The sequence below is a fragment of the Alosa alosa genome, chromosome 8 (assembly GCF_017589495.1).
Source record: "Alosa alosa isolate M-15738 ecotype Scorff River chromosome 8, AALO_Geno_1.1, whole genome shotgun sequence".
Lineage (NCBI taxonomy): Eukaryota > Metazoa > Chordata > Actinopteri > Clupeiformes > Clupeidae > Alosa > Alosa alosa.
In genome coordinates this window covers 31,193,745-31,218,656 of record NC_063196.1, presented here as the reverse complement: position 1 = coordinate 31,218,656, position 24,912 = coordinate 31,193,745, and the positions used below count along the sequence as shown (strand labels likewise).

The 24,912-nt window shown below is 41.3% G+C and overlaps 2 protein-coding genes and 1 non-coding gene across 3 annotated transcripts in view; 2 read left to right on the top strand and 1 right to left on the bottom strand.

Moving 5' to 3' along the window:
* Positions 1-2,590, top strand: part of tdrd15 (tudor domain containing 15) — a 36,468-nt gene extending 33,878 nt beyond the window's left edge. Inside the window, exon 6 of the mRNA XM_048249658.1 lies at positions 2,054-2,590. Coding sequence (XP_048105615.1) covers positions 2,054-2,067 — 14 coding nt within the window. The 3' untranslated portion in view covers positions 2,068-2,590. The remainder of the gene's footprint in view (positions 1-2,053) is intronic.
* A 150-nt stretch (positions 2,591-2,740) lies between these two features.
* trnal-cag lies at positions 2,741-2,823 on the bottom strand. The gene has a single exon. It is a non-coding gene; the product is annotated as a tRNA-Leu (tRNA).
* A 320-nt stretch (positions 2,824-3,143) lies between these two features.
* Positions 3,144-24,912, top strand: part of LOC125299117 (cation-independent mannose-6-phosphate receptor-like) — a 36,581-nt gene continuing 14,812 nt past the window's right edge. The window contains 28 exon segments of the mRNA XM_048250245.1: positions 3,144-3,517; positions 4,150-4,289; positions 5,725-5,843; positions 6,462-6,560; positions 7,158-7,290; positions 9,499-9,607; positions 10,764-10,866; positions 11,262-11,421; positions 12,271-12,457; positions 12,997-13,100; positions 13,245-13,409; positions 13,552-13,698; positions 14,285-14,431; positions 15,339-15,476; positions 15,678-15,828; positions 16,162-16,339; positions 16,735-16,850; positions 17,156-17,294; positions 17,844-18,014; positions 18,112-18,213; positions 18,431-18,532; positions 18,686-18,860; positions 19,051-19,212; positions 19,328-19,471; positions 19,761-19,939; positions 23,013-23,100; positions 23,752-23,958; positions 24,163-24,293. Of these exon segments, the coding sequence (XP_048106202.1) occupies positions 3,384-3,517; positions 4,150-4,289; positions 5,725-5,843; positions 6,462-6,560; positions 7,158-7,290; positions 9,499-9,607; positions 10,764-10,866; positions 11,262-11,421; positions 12,271-12,457; positions 12,997-13,100; positions 13,245-13,409; positions 13,552-13,698; positions 14,285-14,431; positions 15,339-15,476; positions 15,678-15,828; positions 16,162-16,339; positions 16,735-16,850; positions 17,156-17,294; positions 17,844-18,014; positions 18,112-18,213; positions 18,431-18,532; positions 18,686-18,860; positions 19,051-19,212; positions 19,328-19,471; positions 19,761-19,939; positions 23,013-23,100; positions 23,752-23,958; positions 24,163-24,293 (3,930 nt within the window). The 5' untranslated portion in view covers positions 3,144-3,383.

Genomic DNA, 24,912 nt, shown 5'->3' with positions numbered 1-24,912 from the left:
AGGCCAATCAGAAGAGCAGATCAGATGAAAACAGCCTCCCGTCATACTCCCGTTTTCATACTCCAGTAGAGCGCTACTGATGACTTCCATTCATGCTTGTTTACACTGAATAGCCTACAAGCTAAAGTTGAAAACGAAAGTAACATTATTGCCCCCATCAAATGCAGATCCCTGTATTGTAGGCTAGTGACGTAGTCGTTACTGCTGATATTCTTACTGTTTATTTGCCTGTCTTTCAAAATCAAGTAGGATCTAATAACACCGTTTACACATTAGCGCCTCGTACAGGTGCTAAAGCTGTTACACTGTTACGTTACAATGAACTTCCTTCTCTGAACGAGCATTGGCAGACTCAAAAAACAAAAACAAATCTCATGATGGCCTGTTCCAAATGAAAAGCCCCTCACCCCTTAATACATAAAGGCATAAGGCCTCTTCAGTCATGAACTAATAAACAAAGGTCAGGCCTACATGATGAAGAATATGATTTATAAACAGATAAATTGCCTTGATTTAAATAACCTATTATGGGGTCATTTACAATAAATTTCCTAGGCTGTGGCAAGTTGTGGAAGGGAAATGGGCTGTTTGTTTTAGTAGTAGTAGGCCTGCAGTATGGAGTTAGATATCACCATTTGGATTTGCAACAGATGGATTCACAAATAAATTACATTTTGCAGGATACTTGATATACAGGCTAAATGGAAATATGACTATGCATGATTTTATAAAAACAAAATAGAAAAATAAAACAGACCAGCAGTAAAGCAGGCACTAATATTCTTTACATTTAGTTTCCCCTAAATGTTGTCAGTCATTAATCTTTGGAACTGGTGCCTTGGCACGTGTAACTGTTGGCTTTATCCCTTTAGCCGTCAGGGTTTTAAAAAAACACTGGATTTTTACATCAAAATTTCAAAAGGCCATGGCTTGAAAGTGATCAGAGCTAAAGTCCTACTGTAAATGTGAAAATCATTGAGTATGAACAAAAGTTTATGAAGGGGGTAAATGTACTTATCTAATTTGCATATTATGATGTCACTGGATGGCAACCACCTCGAATTATGCACATTCAGTAAATACTAGATTAGCAGTTTAGTTAGTTTACTAGTTTACCAGTAAATACCAGATTAGCAGTTTTACTTTGTCATTTCACCCACATAACAAATGAATAGGAGAACGGTCACATGTAAACCAACAATAGTAAACTATTAGTATAACCACAAACCCTATGCTACTATACAATAAAGTACCCTGGTCAAATCAGTTCCTATCGCGGGTGACCTATTTTTGTACCCTGCTGTCTGTACCACGTCCATTACGGACACCATCATCACTATTACCACTGGCACCTCCAGCTATGTTGGGCAGAGGGTTGAAAAAAGCATGGTATGCTTAGTGGACACTGACGCAAAGATGCACCTTCATTCACAGACGCACCATTACTATCACTGTCATTAGACGATCGATCATATTCTCCTTCAGAATCAGAATGGGTGAATAACAGACCCAAGACTTTATCACACGTGCACTTTTTTTTCAACATTTGGTGTATTTCTGCTTCAATTTGTGCAAAACTATGGCCCACATCGCTTACGCGTTATGGAGGAAATGCAAGTCGTCTTTGAGTGTTTCTCGCGTGTAATAAGAAAACTTTCACAATCAAATCTGAGCTTGAATCGAAGCTCTGGATGTCTGCCAGCTAGTGGTAAAGAGTTCAAATGATATTTTACACTGTAGTCGGGTCTATCGTCTGTGTTATTCAGTAATGTCGCTTGTAGCAATAATGCGACTTGAGTGGATAGAGGGTTAAACAGTTAAAAAGTTAGTGTAGAGCCCTTCACTTTCTTTCAATGCCCATCCTGTGATCAGTATCGGCAGATACTAATTTCAATGATTTCAATGATCAGTAATTAGTGATTGGCCCCAGAAAGCATCCCTAATTTTAATCTAATTAGTAAGCAATATTATATCCTGAGTTTTTAAAAAAAAAAAAATTATTGTTTACATGCCATTGAATTAACAAAAGTATGTGTCTACATTTTCTCCACAGGTATTCTGCAATGAAGAACGTCCATGTGAAGGTACCATGGGTTTCAGACACATAAACAACAACACAAAAGTCGCCAATATAGATCTGATATACTATTGCTTTAATCATTCTTAGGCATATGTCACTAATGATTAACAATAATTTTAGTTAACTTAAATGGTAGTCATCTGAGATGAATCATTTTGCAGAGCAATACAATTTAGACTTGTGTATTATAAATGATACAATACTTTGACAAAGGTGTATATCTTGAAAACACTTTGCTTTTATAGACCGTTTGCTTTTATTTCACCATGTTGAGTCCTACTGTTAGTATTTTTTTATGATGAGACCAGCAAATTAAGATCACCCCTTTTCCATATTTCATGTGCATTGTCCTCTGGTTCAAGTTTTTTTTAATATATAATTTTTTTTTTTTTTTTTTTTAAAAGCACAACTAATTTTGTTACTGAAATGTGCCATTTTTGTTGGAATGTAATAATTGAAGTTTATCTTGAGCTTGTTCAGTTTAAAACATTTACTTATTCCTGAAATATATTATGGTTGGACAGTTTATTAAATGTTCATTAAAATCAAGTCTGAAACAGTGTTAAAGCCTTTCAATGGAAATGGCAGAAGTAATGCATGTCTGCAGGTAATAATTTGAAGCTACAAATTAAAACTGGTGTGTAAGAAATTGAAAAGTGATGTCAGAAGTGGGATTCGAACCCACGCCTCCAGGGGAGACTGCGACCTGAACGCAGCGCCTTAGACCGCTCGGCCATCCTGACTACGGATCAAGAAAAATTAGTATTTTAAAAAAATATTTATGAATATATGTGTGATATTACGTGTGTAAATAACTCGTTTTGCTGTTGTATGTATGTAGTCTGTTGCTACTTAATCGTAGTGATGAGGGATACATCGGCGAGTTTTCACATAGATCGCCGAGTACTGTCGGTGCAGGGAAAAAATTAAAACCGTTTCGTAAATTTCGTTTTCGTTTTTTTCCGGTAGTTAGTTTATTCGGTGACTTCGAGGAACGGAGATCTATGTGTGAACTGGATTTCTCCTTTAAAATTATTTAAATATAAGCAAGTTAGTCATTTTGTTTTAAAGACTAACGTAAGTATTGCCAGGGCTCTGGTATTGTTAGTGTGTAAGAGAGTGAGCAAAGCACTACGGTACAGGTTCAGTACAGGATGAGTCACGTAAGTCGCGCTTCTACCACGTGACCAGTTTCTATCAAGTGTCATGCACGTCATGTGATGCGACTGGTTCCTGCTACAGCTGCCGGAGGAGTTGCTGTATCATGTCGGATACGTCGTAATATTTTGTTCCGGAACAAAACATGGGGTCTCTATATAAAATATATACGGTGGTATCTTGTAAATTATCAAGTGCTTTATGCATTTTAACAGTATTGGCATATGTCTCTGTCACTGAGGGATCCAGTGACGGTCGCTGGTTCCAAGATCTGTGCAGGTGAGGACTGGTTAGCCCGCGCACTAACGTTATTTATTATAAATAGCCATGTCTTAGTCTGTCCCGTAATGTGTATGGAGTCTTGCATGCTTGGTTATTCTCTGGTTCTTTCAACTTGCATGTTTGAGTTGTGTGTCACTAGTTAGCCCCATTATCAGTTGGCTAATGTGACCATGGCATGAACCGTTTGACGTTAGCTAGCTCTGAGTGAAGGGTCAACATTATTACAAACCACTGCTGACAATTTGTACATTACTATGTTGAGAACCTACGAGGTAAATCTTGTCGTTAACAACTGAATAACGACAACCAAAATGACCGACCTTTACCTAGCTAGTCTGTGTTATGTCAGTATGAGAAGGGAATCTCCAAGTGCTTGCTCCAACAAACTGGGAACCAAGCTAAGCAAACTTTCAGGTTACGTTTCATAAACTGACACAACATTAGTTCCTTCAAGTGGTTGTAATTGGCACAATAGTTTTAACGAAACATTTTAGCCATGGAAATTGCTCGCATGCATGACGTGTATATAGCTTATTGTTATTCCTCAACGTCCATCTCTGCTCTCACCTAACCTTGTCCGCCTGGCAGACGTTTCTGAAAGTCTCGATACTGTTTCCCCTCCAATCCAGTTACAAATGGGAGGCCATCGACCAGGACAGTCAAATGAAGTACACAATGAAATTGTGTGATAACTCTCCGGACACACAATGCGGGGAGGGGTCGGCAGTCTGTGCCCACAGTATTGCCAGCAAAATGGACACAACTGTGGGTGAGTTAAAGGAAGCCACAGACAACTGAGGATGTGGTTTTTTTAAACAGCCGGTTTTAGGTAATTTGTGGTCTGATGATTTTGTAAGAGTCAAGGTATTTTGGGACTTTTTATAATGCATCACTGACTACAGTAATTTTGAACTTTTATATAAGATCAAAGTATCTATAAAGCCATCATGCATATGTCATTTAAAGTGTCTAAATGTAGACATAAAATAACGTGTTGATACCTCTGCTGTCACAATAGCCGTCATCATGCCAGACATAAGATTAAAAGGAATGTTGACCATTTCACATGCATACAGTGCGATATTTAACAGCATGGTTGTAAACATGGCCTTTGGCCCCTCTAGAGGATCTGTTAAATGTTGGAACACAGGGCTTGGTGTTAGTCAGGTGACCACAGTTAAATTCAGCACAACTCAAAATTGTGGAAGTTGGAAGACTTATGTCGGCTGTCACATGATGTATTTATCATGTCATGTCCAGTTGCCCCGGTTAGAGAAGAGGCCTAAAGGGTCAGTCGGCTGCTTGGACACTTAATGATACAACAAACCGTACAACCGACATTAACTAAATACCTGTGTATAAGAAGGAATGACTGTTTTTACAGATATTGGTTTGTTACAGTAAATGAAGTACTGGAGCTGAAATGTTCACTCTGTTGTATCTGTTCACTCTTTGCGACTGAAAGCTAGTTTTTCAGTGCTTGTCAGCTTTGACATGACTTGATGAAAGGCTTTTGTGAGTGTAGAACATTTATGTTACTGAAGTAGAGATATTATGGTTTGTTAGGCCTGCCTGGACACACCAGTCAACAAGCCAGGAACTAGGTCACTGCAGTGAGACTGAATGTTTGCTCATGTGATTACAATAGACAAACAATGAGCATACATGTTTCGGTGGTTGGGTGGTGGGACGCATTTAATTTTGGATGATACACAGAATGATATGACGTCAAATGTGGAACTTTGAATGCAAATTGTTAAACAGACTCTCTGTATTGGTGTAATTGCAGGGTCAGAAACCGTAATAAGGATATGAAATTGCTTGCTCAGTTCAGTACATTAAATGGGGGAATCGTATTGCTTCTCTGTGTGCTATATTTGTTTTCTCTTTCTAGATTTAGCTGTCAGGCTGTATTAGTTTTACTGTTTTGTAGTCTTGCAGGTCAAATTCTCAGGCGGTGAATTCCCCTGAGCATAAACCTCAATGTTAACTATCTTGTCAGGAAGGGGAAAAGTTCTGCAAGATTTTGACCTTTACTCAAATGCGTATGCTTTACCCAAAGAGTAAAAACAAAAAAACAAACCGGTATGAAAGATTTTGGTTGATGGATTTATTTGCAGAAACAAAAGTTTGTCCAAACTATGTCCGTAAATGTTCAAAATGTTTTGTGTTTGTGAAACATGTCTCTTGGTTTCCCCTCATAGGTGAGCTGGGCTTGAGTACTATATCGCCGACTGTATTAGATTTCAACAGCACACAGAAGTGTGAGGGCGGCAGCGGTAACATGCAGACCAGCATCTCTTTCCTTTGCGGGAAGACCATGGTAGGTGGCAGAACAGGCAGAGCCGTGTAATAATGAAACTCTGTAGCTGAGCCACTTGATGAATGGGTGAATAACCTCATGATGCAGACAGTTGCATTTAAATAACCATGTGTAAGATTACACTTCAGCCAACACAAGTTCAGTATCTAAAACCAACAACAGTTTCCGTTCTTGTGGTAAATTGGTTTCCAAAGGAAGCCATACGTGTCTGTACGAGGCGTCAGGCACACAACAAACCATCCAGCGTAACTTCTTCAAAGCAGCTGAACTGTTTTGAACAGTTATCTTGAGCAGTTGCATACAGTCCTGGTGCCGTGCTGTGATAATGACGATTAAAGTGTGGCACAGTCCCACATTTTGAAGTTATCAGAAGTAATAATAATAATATAATAAGCTTAATTTGTATAGCACCTTTCATACACAGAATGCAGCTCAAAGTGCTTTACATTTGAAGCATGTAACACAATAATAGTCAGTCAGTCATTATCAATCACTATAAGTAGTATAACCTGCAGCTAAGCAAACAAAAGCCTTCTGTGAAACCACACTATGTACAGTAGTGTCATAGCGCTAATGATTCATATTTGCTTTTTTATTCTCTTTGCTTTCTTGTTATAGGGAACTCCAGAATTGGTCACTGTATCAGAGTGTGTTCATTACTTTGAATGGAGGACATATGTTGCTTGTAAAATAGACAAGTTCAAGCCCCACAAAGAGGTGAGTGAAACTGATTGTGTGTATTTTCAAATAAATGCCTTACCTATGGGGGGTTTTCTATTGAACTGAGGGATTGTTTCTGTGGCAAATCTGTAGCTGTTAGGCCTATCTGATAGGATAGTCATCAGCATTAAATATGTTAAATGAGTTATATTATGTCTATACCATTGAACAACATGTTACTAATAAACCAAGCAACCAAAAACCAAACGAATGAATTAAGTGATTTGGATGTATGGTCTGTGTAGGTCACTGCAGATACTGTCAATATGCATGACTGTCCACCAAACAGAATGCCTGTGTAAATGGTGTTTCCTTTATCAGTGCAATTAAAATGTTCTCTAACGCCTGGAAAATGTCGGCCTGACTAAGCCCTCAGGGTTTTGGTTGGGTGATGGGGATGGGGAGTCTGACTAATCTAATCCACAGTTTGGTGTACCACACCATCTCCTACACTCATTTAGCGATTTCTAAACTATACAGTGTAATGAATTGTAATTTTCTGCCTTTGTAGATTTATGTGTACATTCATCTGTAAGCATTATTCTAGGAAGACCAGCACTGATTGTGTTTGCTTGGTACAAATGTGTTTTTAAGGTGCCCTGCTATGCATTTGACTCCGATGGGAAGAAGCACGACCTGAATCCCCTCATCAAGATCACTGACGGATACCTGGTTGATGACTCCGATGATGACATAGACTTCTACATTAACATTTGCCGCAGTTTGAGTGAGTTTCTTTTTCTGCTGTCATCTTATGTGCTCAGCAGTAATATCAGTGTTTTGAGAAGAAGTACAAGGAAGAAAGGCAAGGTCCACAAAGTTTGGTTAATGCAACCTGGATTATATGTTTTGTGTTTACCATGTGTCGGGAGGTCAAAGTATAGACAGGAAACCTATAAGCAGAAAGCTTGCCATACTCATCTCTATTGATCCGTCCACAACTTTCAATCTATGCAGTCTCATAGGGCCAGATGTGTATTGCATGCCTGAAGGTCGTCTGGCTGAATTACAACAGTTTGTGAAGCAGAGTTCAAAGTAGGAGCAGTGATTCAGACGTTGAAAGCACATTGTAGTGTTAATTTCGTCAGACGAGACGAGAGGAAATATGTTCGTCAACGACCTTTTTTTTCATGACTGAGACGAGACGATGACGAGACGGCAGTAATGTCCTGAAACACTGACTAAGACTATCTTAAGATGCATTATTGTTGTGAAAAAAACGAGACTAAAATGCTTTGCATGAAATAAAAACTAAGATAAAATCTCTTCATTTTAGCCTACAAAAATGAGAAGACAGAATATCTAGCTGTTACGTTTTCAAAATATTCAGAATGAGTTCATACGCAACAGCTTTCCTGTAGGCTAGTCTACGTGCTGTTGCTGCAACCCTGTGGCTGCAACACGAAACTACATGGAACAAGAACACTGGAGATTTCTGCCAGAGTTAGCAACCTAAGCTTTATGCCACAATGCTACATACCCAGAAGTTGAAGCTTCTCTCATACAAATTAACATCCCCCAGATGTCCATACGAAAATGTTCATCATGTAATGTCAACTATTTAACTAGTTAGACTGATGATGCAAAGTTTGCTAGCAAGTAAGCTAATATGGAAAGTTAAGCTAGCAAGTTAGCTATGGCTAAGATGGAGAGTCTGTTTGGGGAATGTGTTGTGTTTGGGCGCATATCGCCATCTAGCGAGGCGGAGTAAAACATTAATACTTTGGTCTACTACAGTGTTTCTCAAACTTTTTCAGTTTCAGGACCACTTAACTAACCCTAGCAAAAAAAAAAAAAAATTAGATTAGACCTACTTCAACAGTAGTCTATAATTAGTCTACACTACAGGCCTACTCACTGAACCACCTTGCTTATTGTCTTTGCACTTTGCTTATTGTGTGGATTCATACAGTATGATTTAAACTGGCATATCTTACATAGACAGTGTTGCAGAACTGTTTTTACATACAAGTTGGTTCAATATTGCAAACAACTCATCTATATTATATTTTTCCACGTCTGCTCGCGGACCACTTGGGATAGCTTGCGGACTACCAGTGATTCCCCTGACCACACTTTGAGAAACACTGGTCTACTTAATATGACAGTGGTCCAGTCAAATCTTTTACTGTCTATGGTCAAATCCCAGCCGAGCTATAACTGTAGCTCGACTTACCTATGCATGTAAACATACTGACTGACAAAAAATCAGAATGAGTAATTATAACAGATGAGTAGTCCTGTGGACACACAATATTGTTGGAAAATTGAGATGTGTAAAAAACACTATTTGACTCAAATGGTAATCAGAAATAATTTGTTATGAAAAAAAAAAGACTAAAATGTGTTGACTAAAACTGACTAAGACTAAGATACCTTTAGTTTTCTTTTGACTAAAACTAGACTAAAATGACGAGACTTTTAGTCGACTAAAACTTGACTAACAAAAATGATATTTGAATGACTAAATATGACAGACTAAAAAGGACATTTCATCACAAGACTAAGACTAAGACTAAATTAAAAATAGGTGACAAAATTAACACTAGCACATTGATGGTTCTTTCAAGAGAGGATGAGTTTTGGAAGGAAGTGCTACATGCATAAGAGTTCAAGGGTGCAGCACGCACATCCAAATCGTTGACTACTGGGTGCTGGGCAGGAAAGCACAAGCATGTGAAAGAACGTAAAGTCCGCACACCAGAATCTGCTCCTTAGCGTTGTTTAATGGTAGGCTATATCACCACATGTGACATTTCGGGCCCCAGCCCTTCTCGTTGTGTGTTAGTAGCTATTGTCTGATGAAGTGCTACAGGCATAGTCTTGTGTATTCTGCCATCATCTGGTCACTATCTAACCTTGTGCTGTTCCATGCATCTCACTGCTAAACTGATGGTCACTCAGGATTTTGTTTTTGTATGTCTCCTTTCCTCAGACCGTCCACAGGCATGCCCAGAGGACTCAGCTGCCTGTTTGACTACCAAAGGAGCCTCCTATAACATGGGCATCCCCTCCAAGCAGCTGGAGCTGCTGTCCAATGACAGGTACCGACACTGTGGAGCTCTTGGCTCTCATAGGAATGTGCATGCTGGATGATACTGATACTGAATGGCCTGCCTTTCTGTCTGCAATATCATATCAGTTATTAATCTAACATTCTATTTGTGTGTGTTCTATACATCTAAATTTATACTACCAGACCTGAGGCCTCATGTACAAATACTTCTGTGGAATTCATAAACCTGGGAAGTAGCCTACGTACAAAAAAATAATGTATGAAACTGTGTACACAGCATTCCACCCAGCCTTTAATCCCAATTAATGTGAAATTAAGTGCACATGCATGAGCACTACACTCCACCCTAAATCATGCTCATTTTAATATGCTAACTAGAAGGCCACTTGAGAGTGCAGACCTCTGGTCAGTGTGCAAGTAGGTGACCGGATTTGCATAACAGGGTTTGATGGGGATTTCGAAACAATTTTGCATAACTGCATTAATTAAAAAGTCATCAAATCAGTTGTGTTCAAGTAAGAGACCACATATCACGCACCCAAAGTAGAATAAACAAAGTTGATCGTGGCCATCTTGCCACAACATTGCGATTTCTGGATCATGTTCCTATAATTTGCCCAAAAGTGTGACAATAATGCAAATGCTTACTCCAGGAAAGTCAAAAGTATGCAGTCAATCACACTAAGTCAAATAGCTGCAACTCGAGCTTATTAGTCAGGCCATAGCTAAGTATATACTTGGATGATCCTGTCCCATAGGCTACTGCCATTTCTCGCTGGAATAGGATACCCTGTTGACAATACATGTAAATTCCCTGTGGTAAGTAGCCTACTTAGTTTTTATAAAAAAAAATCGGAGATATGAAGGGGAAACACGTCTGGCAACATGTTCTCATGTCAATAAACTATTGATACATCCAACCGTGAGCGTGAAAGATGGCGTACACACACGCAAGTTTTGTACATGAGGCCCCTGGTACCTTGCTGATAATGTTTGTGTCCATGTATGCTCTGAGTGTCCACTGCTTTCCATACTGCATATCTTCCACATGTCCATTTAGAGTTCTTTTTGGTTTGGTGGAACAAATGAAACTTTTTTTTTTATATGTGTGCAAAAAGTGCACTTATTTTTGTTCTTCAGAGTTAGCAGTCTGTTGATTTATCGATCCTAACTGTTGCTTTCAGATTGAAGCTCAGATATGAAGACTCACACATTATCCCGGAGTTCTGTGATGGACATAAGCCTGCTGTCACCATCACTTTCATCTGTCCATCAGGCAGGCAGGAGGTAATTGCATTATGCTTTCTGTTTTATGTACGAATCAAATCCCTAATTGTTGTCTAAAAGTACGTTTCATAATAACACTCAGAATGAGTTTTCTGACTACTGCAAACATCCACAAATGTAACTAGAAATGAGTTTGTAAAAGATTATTTGTACAGATTATCATTTATTCTCTGGACCTCAGGAGCAGGAAGGTAGATCAGATAAACAGGAAAATCTTTAAGGGGTTCACTCGGCAGGCATGGGAGGCTGTTAGATAAGTGTTACAGTAGTCAAGGTGTGAGAACAATGGCCTGGACAAGGAGTTGCGTAATGTGTACAAGGAGTTGCGTAATGTGTATTGCTTAATCATTTGTGTTTCCCTTTTCTCATTGGATTGTCTCTGCTTGCTCTTCCAGGGCAGTGTTCCAAAGATGACTGCCAAAACCAACTGCCGCTATGAGATTGAGTGGGTGACTGAGTATGCCTGCCACAGGGACTACCTGGAGAGTCACTCATGCAAACTGACCAATGAACAGCACGACATCTCCATCGACCTCACCCACCTTACCCTTGGCCGTGAGTCCTACTGACCGCCACCAGTCGGCATTGCTAATCAACCAACCAGTCAGCCAAGATTCCAAAACCTTCACCAGAATGAGCTCACACATGTTAACAGGCTGATGATGTAAACTAAATGTCAAATTATGATGGTGGGAGTTATAAACTATTATTATACAGCTCTTCACAATGCTAGTAGAACGCTCCATTGATTTGAATGGGATTTCCTAACGTTCTACGGTAAAATATTTTCATGTAATTACCGCTGCAAACATATAATTACCGCTGTCAATGGCAACGGGTTTTGTGCTGCTGATTTAAGTTTTTCATATCACTCCGCAAGTAGTCTGGTCACTTCTTGCATTGAAACTTCATTCAAAAGTGAAAGCAGACGGTTGATCAGCTGTGTTCTAAAGAATGTTTGATTCAAGTTCAGCGTGTGTTGCAAACTATTTGTTTCTCAGCAAAAGCCACGACGAAACGGTAACAAATAAGTGTAAAGAGACATCGTGGAGTTTATTTTTTCGTTTTGGCAAGTAGCCGTATAATAAGCGGGATAATGTATAGAACACCGGTCATTATTGGGAAAATAAGTCCCTTCAGGGTGAAGCAAGACCCCTCCGCTGGCGCGTCGGGGTCCGGTTCGCCCTGTCGGGACTTATTTTCCCAATAATGACCGGCGTTTTATACATTATCCCTACGTAAAGTCTACTAGCTTAAGAATGTCTTCTGTAACTATTGTTTTTCTTAGAATCCTTACTAGAAAGCATTACCCACCCATGTTGTGCAGTCCATCTCCTCCCACCCAATTAAATATTAGGACCCCTGTCTTGGAGCTCATGTTAACATGACATCTTTCCTGGACAGATGCGGACGACCCGTACCACACTAAGAGCAGCGAGGGCCGAGATGGCTACATCTACTACCTGAACGTGTGTGGGGAGATCAGCGCTGGGATCTGTAAGGACGAGAAAGGCTTCATTTCTGCCTGCCAGGTGAAGGAGAACGCAGACATGAAGAAGGTCGCTGGGAGATACAAAAACCAAACCCTCAGGTGCTCCTTTCTCTCCTCATGGTGTTTTAAGGGCAGCAGTGGCCTACTGGTTAGCGCTTCGGACTTGTGACCGGAGGGTTGCCGGTTCGAACCCCGACCAGTAGAAAGCGGCTGAAGTGCCCTTGAGCAAGGCACCTAACCCCTCACTGCTCACCGAGCGCCGCTGTTGTTGCTATTGCAGGCAGCTCACTGCGCCGGGATTAGTGTGCTGAGTGTGTTTCACTAATTCACGGATTGGGATAAAATGCAGAGACCAAATTTCCCTCACGGGATCAAAAGAGTATATATACTTATATACTATATATACATGTTCTACCTGAAGGCCGTGTGCCCATGGCTAGGCTAATTGGACACTGTCTTTTCTGACTTTTCCAAAGCTAGTATTTTTCTCAGCCTCTCTGTTACGGTTACCAAAGCAATTGTCATGGCTGATACAGCTGTTATTGCTTAACAGTCTTGGATGTTACAGCTATCCACTACAGTTTTATCAAATTACACTGTACTCATTTCTGTGTGTGTGTGTTTGTGATGTACTGTAGATACTCAGATGGTGACCTCACATTAACCTACCCGGGGGGCAACAGGTGTACCTCTGGCTTTCAGAGAATGACCATCATCAACTTTGAGTGCAATGAAACCGCAGGTGTGTTGGTTTGTGTTGTCTATTTCTTTCTACTAAACAGATAAAAAATGTCTATTCTAACAAATCCATTGCAGGTAGAGAATTTTTTTGTCTGTATGTTGTCAGAGTAAATTTGATTGATGGCGAGTTGTTGCCCTTTTGTAGAAAATGATGGCAAAGGCTTCCCGGTGTTCACTGGAGAGACTGACTGCACATATTATTTTGAGTGGTACACTGCTTATGCCTGCGTCAAGGAGAAAGAAGACCTTCTCTGCCGCGTCACATCGGGCAAGAAGCGATATGACCTCTCTCCCCTCACTCGATTCCCTGGTAAGACTATTAGAAGAAGAAATTGTGTGTTTTGTGTTTACGTGCTTGTTTCAATGGCATTTTGTGAGTGTCATAGTTTTAGAATAAATCATTAGACTGATGCTCTTGGTCACGTGTGTTTTAATGGTGAGTGTCATTCCAGAATCAGAAACTCTTCAGAACTGGGAGGCAGTGGACGCCAGTGCTGCGGGGTCTGACCGGAAGCGCATTTACCTCAACATGTGTCACAAAGTCCTCCAGCAGGGGGCGCTGACAGGCTGCCCAGATGAGGCTGCAGTCTGTGCCATCGGTGAGTGCACCCAACAATGTAGCCTTGTCCTGTGAGACCATCTGAACAGGAAGGCTCTTTCTGCGATGGAAGCGCGCTGATACTGTATAAGCAGGGATCCCAACCGTCATGGAATTTCTGGAATATCATGGAGTTTTAGAAAGTCTATTCCAGACATGGAAAGTCAGGGAATTTTATCATTTTTGGGGCAAAGTCATTGAATACCAGGAAATTTTGTTGTAGCAGTTTAAACTTTTCTTGTCAAAATACATTAATGCAAATATATTTCCACACAGAATTGGTGTAAATATGCTTTATTAACTTTACTGCTTGCTTGAGTAGCCCAACTGTGTTTATTCAATGCCCATTTATTCATCTCCCACTCTAAAAAAGTAAAATATTTTTGAACGCTATATGGGTGCTCTGAAATCATTGGTCGGTATATTGTACCATTCAATATATAGTAGGTTATGGAAATTCAGGGTTTTTGTCAAGTCATGGAATTTTACATTTGACTTGAGTGGTATAAGTGTGTTTTGGGCAATGAAACCATATTTCCTGGCTGTCCAAGAGTGCTGATTTTTTCTTTGTGTTCCGTCTATCTCAGGCAAAGATGGCAAACCCAAAAGCCTGGGCAGCTTCTTGTCTGCACCTCAGATGGATGGCAACAGCATTCGCCTCATCTACACCGAGGGAGATGTCTGCAGGAAGAACATCAAGACGAGGACCATCATCTCCCTGAAATGCAAGCCAGGTTCAAGATGATTTTAACTTCATATCAGATTAATTATCAAGGGTTTATGGCCGTCTGAGCATTGCTATGATAAGATTATAGACCCTTTCCTTTCAAGAGTTCAATTATCAGCATCATAGTTGGCCCCACAAGACTTCCTTTTTAACATTCCATATGTTATGTTAATGCAGAGGAAGTAGATTGATTGCCCAAATAGAATGTTCAAGCATTGTTTTTGTTTTTATTGTTGAAAGGGTCTATAGTACACGGGGGGGCGCTGTGGCACAACAGGCTACAGCGCTCATACCATATATGGTAGGGTTTCTCAACGGGGCCGGTACCGCCCCCTGGGGGGTGTTCATACAACCTAGGGGGCGCTAGGAATTGTTTTTTTTGTTTTTTTACATTTTAAACTTCCATGGTTTTCACATATTTTTGGTGCAAAAATAGGCTATTTTCATTCATGGGTTTCTAACCCCTCTACCATCCTAGCTGCATTTTACTGTTTATCTATGCTCAGTGGTCATACAGTGCAGAATTTGTTTTGTGATTGGTTGGATTGTTGCGATGTGCATATGTTGTTCACGTGATTATTATTTTTTTTTTTTTTAAATTGTGGGTTGGGGGGGGAAGCGGGTGCCAGAGGATCAAAGTAAGGTCAGGGGGGCGTTTGCTCAAAAAAGGTTGAGAACCACTGATATACGGGTCTAAGTGCCCACGGGGACCCAGGTTTGAATATCCCGGTCCCACCCCATCTCTCTCTCCCACTTACTTCCTGTCTCACTCTTCACTGTCCTATACAAATAAAGGCAAAAAGCCCAAACTATATATATATATATATATAAATATATATAAATGTTCTAGTTGTACCTGTTAGAAGTTCTAGACGTTTATGTGGTTGTTGTTGTGGTGGTGTGTGTGTCCGTAGGAGATTTGGAGAGCGCCCCCGTTGTGCGGAGTGTGTCGAGCGATGAGTGTATTTATGAGCTGGAGTGGCACACCGCGGCAGCCTGCGTCCTCTCCAAGACTGAGGGAGAGGGCTGCAAGGTGTCCGACCCACAAGCAGGTCAGCTCTTTGTCACGTGAAACGGCAAACAATTGACAATGTATTTTTAAATAACTCAAAATATCTCATACATAATTCAAATTACTCAACAAATATTTTATTTTTCAGCAGTAACATATTGAACGATTTTTGAGTTCTGTTAGCCATGATGGCTGGTTTGCGCCCCTTGAATTTCTTCTATCCTTTCTCCATCTCGCTCAGGCTTCTCCTTTGATTTAACACCTCTGCGCAAGGCCAATAAAGAGCAATACAGCGTGACTGGGGAGAAGTATAATTACCTCATCAATGTATGTGAGGTCGTCACTCATGAGAAGTGTCCTTCCAAGTCAGGGGCCTGTCAGTTGGAAAAAAGGTGAAGTCCTGTTCCTCATTTTCATAAAGCTGTCGATTCTGCTGCAGTGCTATGGTGCAATGTCTGACCAGATCTAATGTACGTCACCACCACTTTTACAACACACAGGTCTCACTGGACATCACTAAATTGATCTGGCTCAGTTCAGAGCCATCAGTGATGTCTGCAGAAGATTTTGAGATTTGCGTGTGTGTGTGTGCGTACGTGGCATGAATCATGAACGCATGTGTGGGCGTGTGTGTGTGTGTGCGTGCGTGTGTGAGTACTCGCACTCAGCTGAAAGTAGATTACTGGCAATAATTCTGATCTCATGCCTCTTACGTTTGTTTACAGTGCTAAAAGCGGCTGGAGTCTGGGCGAGTTCAATAGCAAGCTGTCTTACTACGACGGCATGATCCAGCTTGTGTACAAGAACGGCTCCACCTACAACAACCCCCAGCACACCCGCCGCTCCACCCTCGTCTCCTTCCTGTGTGACCGGCAGGCAGGCATGGGCAAACCAGAGTTCCAGGTAAACCATCTGGCGCATGAGCGTCATGCAGTTCACACTCACCTCCCCTCAAAGACCTCCTCCTAAAACCCTTGCGTCACGGGTAGATCTACGTTTAACTTTGTATTACCACACTGTTACTATTATACGAGCTGTTTTTCTCTTGAACATTTTGGCAGAAATGTATCACATTGCCTAATGCTTTAGTCTGAGATCAGTTTTGCTTTAGCAAATCAGTAAGTAAGACCAGATGCTATTGCTTTAGCAAACATACTGGCTCATGAAAATGTAACATTTGCAAGTTCGAGGCCAAACGCATACTACTCTGAAGGACAGGTGTCCTTTTGAATGTTTAGAAGTTAGGTTAGTTGCTTCTGTATAGTTTTCTCATGGTCAGCATCTTTTGACCTTAACAGGCGGAGGACGAGTTCACCTACAACTTCAGGTGGTACACTTCCCTGGCATGCCCGGAGAGGCCCGGGGAGTGTCTGGTAACAGACCCCATCACCCTCCAGCAGTATGACCTGTCCAGGTAAGCCTCTCAGCCACTGCTCTTTACTGACAAACACTCAAATTGGGAAGGAAAAACAAAGTTTGTTACAACATAGAGAGGCTGAAAATTGTTCACACATTGTGACTTGGAACATGTGCTCCAGAATAGTTGAATGTTTGCCTTGACTCATAAATCACTCTGCTATTTATTGCAGTTTTGCTAAGCTAAGCAGGCATCTGAAAATAAATGTGCTGCTCTGCACATGTTGAATCACGGTGTAGTGAGCTGCAGAGTTCTCTATTGGTTTGAACTTTGACCCCAAGCTTGTTCTCTCTTTCCCACAGTCTGTCCAAGTCTGGCCCGAACTGGGAGGGCATGGATCTCTTGAACCGCAGGAAGTACTATATCAACGTGTGCCGTCCACTGCGAGGCGTGCCAGGCTGTGACCGTGCTGCCTCTGTCTGTGAGATGACTTACGAGACGGTCAGTCACCCTTCCCCACCCCCAACACTCACACAGGGTTCCCACAGGTCTTGTCATTTCTGGAATATCATGGCATTTTGATAATGTCTATTCATATTTGGGGTAAAATCATGGAATATCAGAAAATTTCTTTTTGTAGCAGTTTAAAATGTACTTGCTGCAATACAAATATCTTTCCTCACAGAATTGCTGTGTAGCCTATTTATTAGCTTCACTGCTTGCTTGAGTGGTTGTGGTTAGCCCAGCTTTGTTTATTCAATCCCTAGTTATTCATCTTCAGTTCTAAAAAAGTCAAAGCTTTTTGAACACTTCGCGGCTGCTCTGAAATCTCTGGTCAGTATATTGTACCATTCATCATGTGTCGTGGAAATTCAGGTTTTTTTGTCAGGGGAAAGTCATGGAATTTTACATTTGACTCATGAGTGGGAACCCTGAAAAACAGTGCAGTAGAGTTTAAAGGGCAGAAAGAAACCATTCTGTATGTAATTAGGATATTGCTCACAGTGATTGGTTGTCAAGTTTGGTTTTATTTATTTTTTTTCCATTTAGGGGACTGAGAAAGTATCCATCAGCAATATGGGTGTTGCCAAGAAAGGCCCGACCATCCTACAGACGGGCCACCTGCTTCTGGAGTACACGGATGGCTCTGTGTGCGAATCAGACGGCTTGAAAACCACGTACACCACCCGCATCCGCCTGGTCTGCGCCTGGGGAGCCCTGGTGAGGAGCAGGGCCACAACTTTTAATGAGCCACTCCGTACTGGTCGGCCGATGCTGAGATCTCACTGATTCGTTTCTTCTTTTGTTTTTGTTACAGTCCTCGGGCCCCCGCTTCCTCTCCAACAAGAACTGCACAGCTGACTTCATATGGCACACCAAAGCAGCCTGTGCCATTGAGAGTGCCAAAGACTCAAACCAGGTGACTAATTCTGCCCCCCAGCCCAACAGCCAGTGCTTTGGTAGTTAAGTGTTTGTTTCCACTGAAATAAAAGACTGCAGCTATCAGTGTGCTAAAGCTCCCCCTTTTCATCTTAGTCAGTGCTTTGTTGACTTCTCATAGTCTTTGGTCTCCTCTCACCCAGTCGGTGCCGTTGTGCTGCTCTGTGCTCAGGTATTGTGTTTTTTGTGGTTGGCAGACATGTACCATCACAGACCCAAACACAGACTTTGTATTTGACCTACACCCTTTGGCCACTAAAACGGGTTACAAAGCAGAAGGCATTGGCAGAACTTTCTTGGTAAGACTGATAGCGCCTGCTCTCAATCACAGATTCTGCTACTATATCTACTTCCTTATTTTCCCATTTTCCCTGTGAACAGAAAGTTGTAAGTGTGTGTGTGTGTACTGTATGTGTGTGTCGGGGGTGATCTTGTGGCCGTTGTCCCCTCAGCTGAATATCTGTGGTGCGGCCCCTGACTGTGGGACTGAGGAAGGTGCTGAGGCTGCCGGGTGTGAGCTGGACGAAGGCAAGCCGATGGGACAGGTGGGCGTGGAGAAGACCCTGGAGTTCTCCACCGAGGGCCAACTCAAACTCACCTACAAAGGAGACATGGATGAAAGCACAGGTGAGGTGAACACAGGTCTTCGGTCTAATTAAATTACCTGGATAAAGATGCTTTGATGTTTTTTTAGATGTTTTGATAGCTGGTGGCAGCAAACATTCATGTTCAGAGGAATCCAATACAACAACAGTTTGACCTTGTTGGTCCCTGTTCTGAAGTGTTCTTGTGTCTCTGTTCTCTGTTTGGCCTGTAGGCATCAGGAACGCCTTCACCATTAGTTTTGTGTGTGATGCGGACTCCGCGGGCTCCCTGAAGTTGGTGAAGGCGGAGATGGGCACGGGCGCCCACCATGTGTTCTTTGAGTTCGCCACCCCCCTGGCCTGCGCGCCCGCCACGGTCGACTGCCAGGTCATCGGTGAGCTCCCCACACTGCTCGCTCCCCACACTGCTCGTTCCCTCTCCCTTCGATGGCAAGAGTTGTCGTGTCTGACAAGGTTCTCGTCTCTGACCGCTCTCTTTGTTTTTCTCAGATTCCCATGGAAACGAGTATGACCTGAGTGACCTGAGCCAGGACAACACGCCGTACAAGCCCATCGACACCTCTGACCAGGCCAAGTCTCAGAAGTTCTTCCTCAGTGTGTGCAAGCCTCTACCTCGTGTGGAGGGTTGCCCTGGTGAGAAGGACCTTCTCTAGTGATCTCAGTTGAAAACGTACCAGTGTGCAAACAACTGCACTGCTAACCAGATAGGTCAGATACCACAAGTATCTGACAAGTGTACTGAAATCTATTGCTAATGGATTCTAATGGAGTTCTTTCATTACCTAGTCAGTTTTTTTGTGTACCATTGGTTATGATGTTTACTCATCTATGGCTTTAGTCTGTCTCAATTAGTGAGTCTTCAAGCAGAAAAAAAAAGGTTCTATGTGTGATCACCTCTGACTGCTGCTGCTGTGGTTGGCAGGTGGAGCATTGGGTGCGTGTGCCATCATTAATGGCCGAGGGCTGAACCTGGGCTACGTGCAGTCCAGCCCTCAACCAGCGTCCGATGGCTCCGTCAGCATTGTCTACCGGGGGGGAGACCCCTGCAGCACAAAGGGACGCCACTCTACACGCATCATCTTCATCTGTGATGACAGCCTCGTGAGTGCACATCTAAAACACACACACACACACACACACACACACACACACACACAGCACTGATCACGATTGGAAGATTTTCCTTTTTTATGAAATGCTGTCCATTATGCATGAATTTTACATGAAATCAAGCTTAGTTTGATTTATAGACCTTCTTGAATTTCCCCTGGGGATCAATAAAGTATCTCTCTATCTCTCTATCTCTCTATCTAATCACCTTAGATACCCAAGCTAAGTACCATTAGAAAGGATATTAATATTTTTTCTGGATTTTAAAAAGTATGTCCTTCAGATACAGAACAATTATGATTCTATGACCTAAAACCTTTGATATATATCAAAGGTTTATAAATATATTTATAACACGGCTCTTCAGAGTGCTGCAGAATGCTCCATTCACTTGAATGGGCCTTCCCAACGTTCGGTGGTCTGCTAATTCTCAATAACAGACCGTTGCTAAGTATAACTTACTTCCGCTGTCAAGGAAAATGGGCTTTGTGCTTCTAATTTGCGTCTTTCATATTACTGCACAAGGACTGGAACTTCATTCAAAAGTGAAAGGAGATGGTTGATCAGCTGTGTTCTAAAGAATGTTTGATTCAAATTCAGCATGTGTTGTTGCAAACTATTTGTTACTCATCAAAAGCCACGACGAAACGGTAACAAATAGGCTATAGCAGGGGTGGGCAACTAATTTCCCCAAGGGGCCACATGACAAACTGGGACTGTTGAGTAGGGCCGGACCCAAAATACCCAACTCAAGTCTGAACTCAATTCTGTTCAATTATATTCTGTTCTTGTATAACATTAAGTAAATCATATGGTTTTGATTACTACTCGTAAGAACAGATGAAAATGTGAGGGAGACTAAGGAAAAACGGCAATATTTAATATATGTCCAGTATTTAATCCTCATTCTCGAAAATGATTTTTTGACATTGACATATTTTTTTTTTTTTTTTTTCAGTTTTCAAAAACTGATATAAAAAAGTAGTACGATATCTATATAATTAGGATAGGCCATGAAAATGTGAAGGAGTCAGTACAACCATAGGCCTGTGCCACCATTTCATCAACACTCAGCAATATTTCATCATTAAATCATTATCATCATTAAATTAACTCTATGCAGAATCAGACTATGAAAATGTGGAGCAGACAATAGTAGGCTGTCATTAGTTAATCAACATGCACAAAGAAAACTATTTTGAAAATGTAGGCTATGTTTTTGCTTTAACTTTATACACAAAACTGTGATTGGTCAACCCGCCCTGTGTGTTGAGCCGGCTGCTTGTGCAACCTGTGGGTAGTAGCATCATACTAGTTCGCCGACATAAGCTCTGCAAATAAACTCATAGACATATTTTGGTTATAATGACGGGTTATCCGATTGTAAACTGTCTATCTGTCAGTAACGTTTTGAAATGAACACTTCGTATCGCCAACGAGCAGCAGTAGGAGTTCGACATTCTAACAACCGTTGTGGTGGTGAGCGACGCAGACACAGGTGACACAAAACTTTGAAATGTTTATGCCGACGCGTAAAGGCAACTGCATTGTGTCGACGCAGAAGCATAAATTCTATTCACCAGCACATTAGTGAGGGTGTTTACAGTACGTCGTATGTATCCACGCACAAATGTATGGGCGTACAAATAGCAGTCGCTTTCAAAGTAAAAGCAACGATATTGATTTGCGTGCGTTATCTTTATGCTAGGCTCTTGACTACTGTTTTTTTCACGGACCTCACGCGGGCCGGTCAGGGAAAGCCCACGGGCCGGATGTGGCCCGCAGGCCGTATGTTGCCCATGTGTGGGCTATAGGCTATGTACAGTAGGCTAAAGAGTCAGTTTATTGTTTCGTTTTGGCAAGTAGCCGTGTAATAAGCGGAATAATGTATAGAACGCCGGTCATTATTGGGAAAATAAGTCCCTTCAAGGAGGAACAAGACTGGTTCGCCCTGTCAGGACTTATTTTCCCAATAATGACCGGCGTTCTATACATTATCCCTTATATATATATTAGGGCTGTCAATCGATTAAAAAAAATAATCTAATTAATTACATACTCTGATTAATTAATCTAAATTAATCGCATATATAATTTTTGCTGTGAAAGTATTTTAAATATTTAAATTCAAATGAATCATTGAATAATCAGCATTAGTGACATTAAAGTTCAAAACTCTTTTATTATTATTTTTTCACTGTTCAAATAATTGCCACAATAATCTATGATATGACCTAATATGCTGAGGAAATAAATTCAAAAGTGCTTCGGGAAGTTTTTTTTCACATACAAGGCATTTCAGGCCACAGATATAACCTAGTAGACACAATGAAAATAAATTAACACTCCCCTCAATGTCAACACTTATTTCTTTGCATTGATGTGCGACTATAGAGTTGATGAACTCCGGTGATATGCAAATTCCTTGCTGCAGACATTGCAGAGGACTCTATTTTCAGCGCTTTTTTTTTATCAACACCATCAGGCCGTTTTTTAAAAGTAAATGTTCCAATCAATGATCCAGGCAGCACGTTTTCTTCTCTCTCCTTCATTTTACAGTCTAATTTTTACTGACTATAACGGCTCGGGGTCAAAGGTCATACGGAATCGATTAATCTGCACTAATTTAATCTAAAATTTAGTCAGTTATTTTTTCTCAAATTAATTTATTTTGACAGAATATATATATATATATATATATATATATATATATATATATATATTATTTTATATATATATATATATATATATATATATATATATATATATATATATATATATATATATATATATATATATATATATATATATATATATATATATATATATATATATATATATATATAAATATAAATATAAATTGATTTATTCTGGAAAAGTATGTCCTTCAGATACAGAACAATTATGATTTCTCCCTTTTTAATGGCTTTCCTATGACTACAGAGCTTGGCTGGTTTTAGGTAACTTATTAGTATGTAGTAAAGTGTTATTGCAGCAAGATGCCAGCAGGAGGCAGAATTCTCTTACTAACTGGATTGTTTTCATTTTCTCTCAATGCCTATAGGGTTCACCCATTTTTGAACACAAGATTGGCTGTGAATATGTGTTCATCTGGAGAACATCTGAGGCTTGTCCTGTCCAGAGAGTACAGGGTATGGCACCACCGTTTTAACAAACATTTCACATCACCACATTTCAGGCCAGGCCCATCAGCCAGACCAACGGAGACTCTGTCTCTGAATTACTGGAGCTAAGCAGGTGTGGGCTGGGTTAGTACCTGGATGGGAAACGGTCTTGGAAAATTAAGTTGCTGCTGGAAGTGGTGTTGGTGGGGGGCTCGTAGGTGGCACTCTTCCCTCTGGCCAGAATTCGGCCACAATGCCCCAGTGCCCCACAGTGCCGACCCTCAGAGGAGATGTTAAACCGAGGTCCTGACTCATTGTGGTCACCAAAGATCCCATGGCAGTGATGGCACTTATTGCAAAGAGTAGGGAGTTCCCCAGTGTTCTGGCTAAACTATGGCCCACTTATCATCCCCAGTATAATTGACTCATTCATTCATTCCCTCACGTTCCACCTTAAGCTGGTGTGTGGTGAGCGTTCTGGTGCACAATGGCTTCCGTGCACCACCCAGATGGGTGCTACACATTGGTGGTGGTGGTTAGTGAGCTTCTGCCTTTCCTGTAAAAGCAATTTTGTTGTGTAGATAAAGCACTGCATGCATGTTGTTGTTGTTGTTGTTGTTGTTGTTGTTGTTGTTTTGTGGATGTAAAACTTTTTTGTGTTGCACTACACGCTTTCAGGTGAAAACTGTAAAGTCCAGGATCCAAGAAGTAGCCACGTGTTTGACTTGAGCTCCCTGAGTGGACAGGACTACGAAGTGAAGATTGACAAGTATGAGTATCACTTTGCCGTGTGTGGTGGTCTGAAGACTGGGGTGTGCAAGCACAAAGAGGCAGGAGGTGCGGTTGCTTCCTGTCAAGTTGAAGGGTCCTCCCACAGAATTGCTGGTAAGTAAGACCTTCCACTTCCTGTGTGGTGGCATTCGTTTTCCCTTCACTAGCGGTTGTAATGGTTTCAGTTTGATCAATAATTTCGTTTTAGGTTTCAACAATGACATTTGTGCAAAATATTTTAACTTTACTTATACCCACAGCCTATGCCCCCCCCCCCCCGCTTCTGTTATTGAAGTTACACTTTGTACTTTGGCCCAGGCCTTGCTACGCAAAACCTGACATATGAGGACGGACTCATCATGATCAACTATACCCAGGGGGAGAAGTGCCACAAGATTTATGAGCGATCCACTGCCATCATTTTTACTTGTGACCACAGCGAGGCCGTGGTGAGTCACTATTATACCCAGCCAACTCATGACGGGGAAACTCAGTTGTCTCAAAGCAAACGCTGTGCGAATTATGACTCAGTTTACGCTCAACATTTCTATCAACACCGCTGACCTTGGTATTTGAATCCGGGCTACGGCCTTCCTCATGTCTCAAACTTCAGCTCAGTTTTGTGGTTTAATGCTAGCCATTTAATTATAGGCCCTACAAGTGGAAAGGGCACTGTGCATATGTCTGTCGTGCCGTGCCATTTGGCAAGAAGTTAAATTTGTCAAGTTATATGAAAACTCAGTCACCTTCACGTCACCCAACGTCACATCTCCGCATTGCTAGCCTACTGGTTGGTAGCTCATGATAACAGATGTAGGCCTGTCTGCATGCCGTTGTAGGCAAGGAAGAGACATAATCAGTCTGACCATTGACCTTGAAAGTGCTTGAATTTGATCTTGGAATAGGCGCACAGTGTCTGCCCAGCTTGAGTCAGTTATGCACTTCATTGCTCCCCTTCACACACACACCTACACACACAAATACTGAAAATAGGACGATGGTCTTCCATTAATCAATATGTACTAGTGGTGCCCAGTTGTTGCTTCTGCAGGTTATTTATTGACCCAG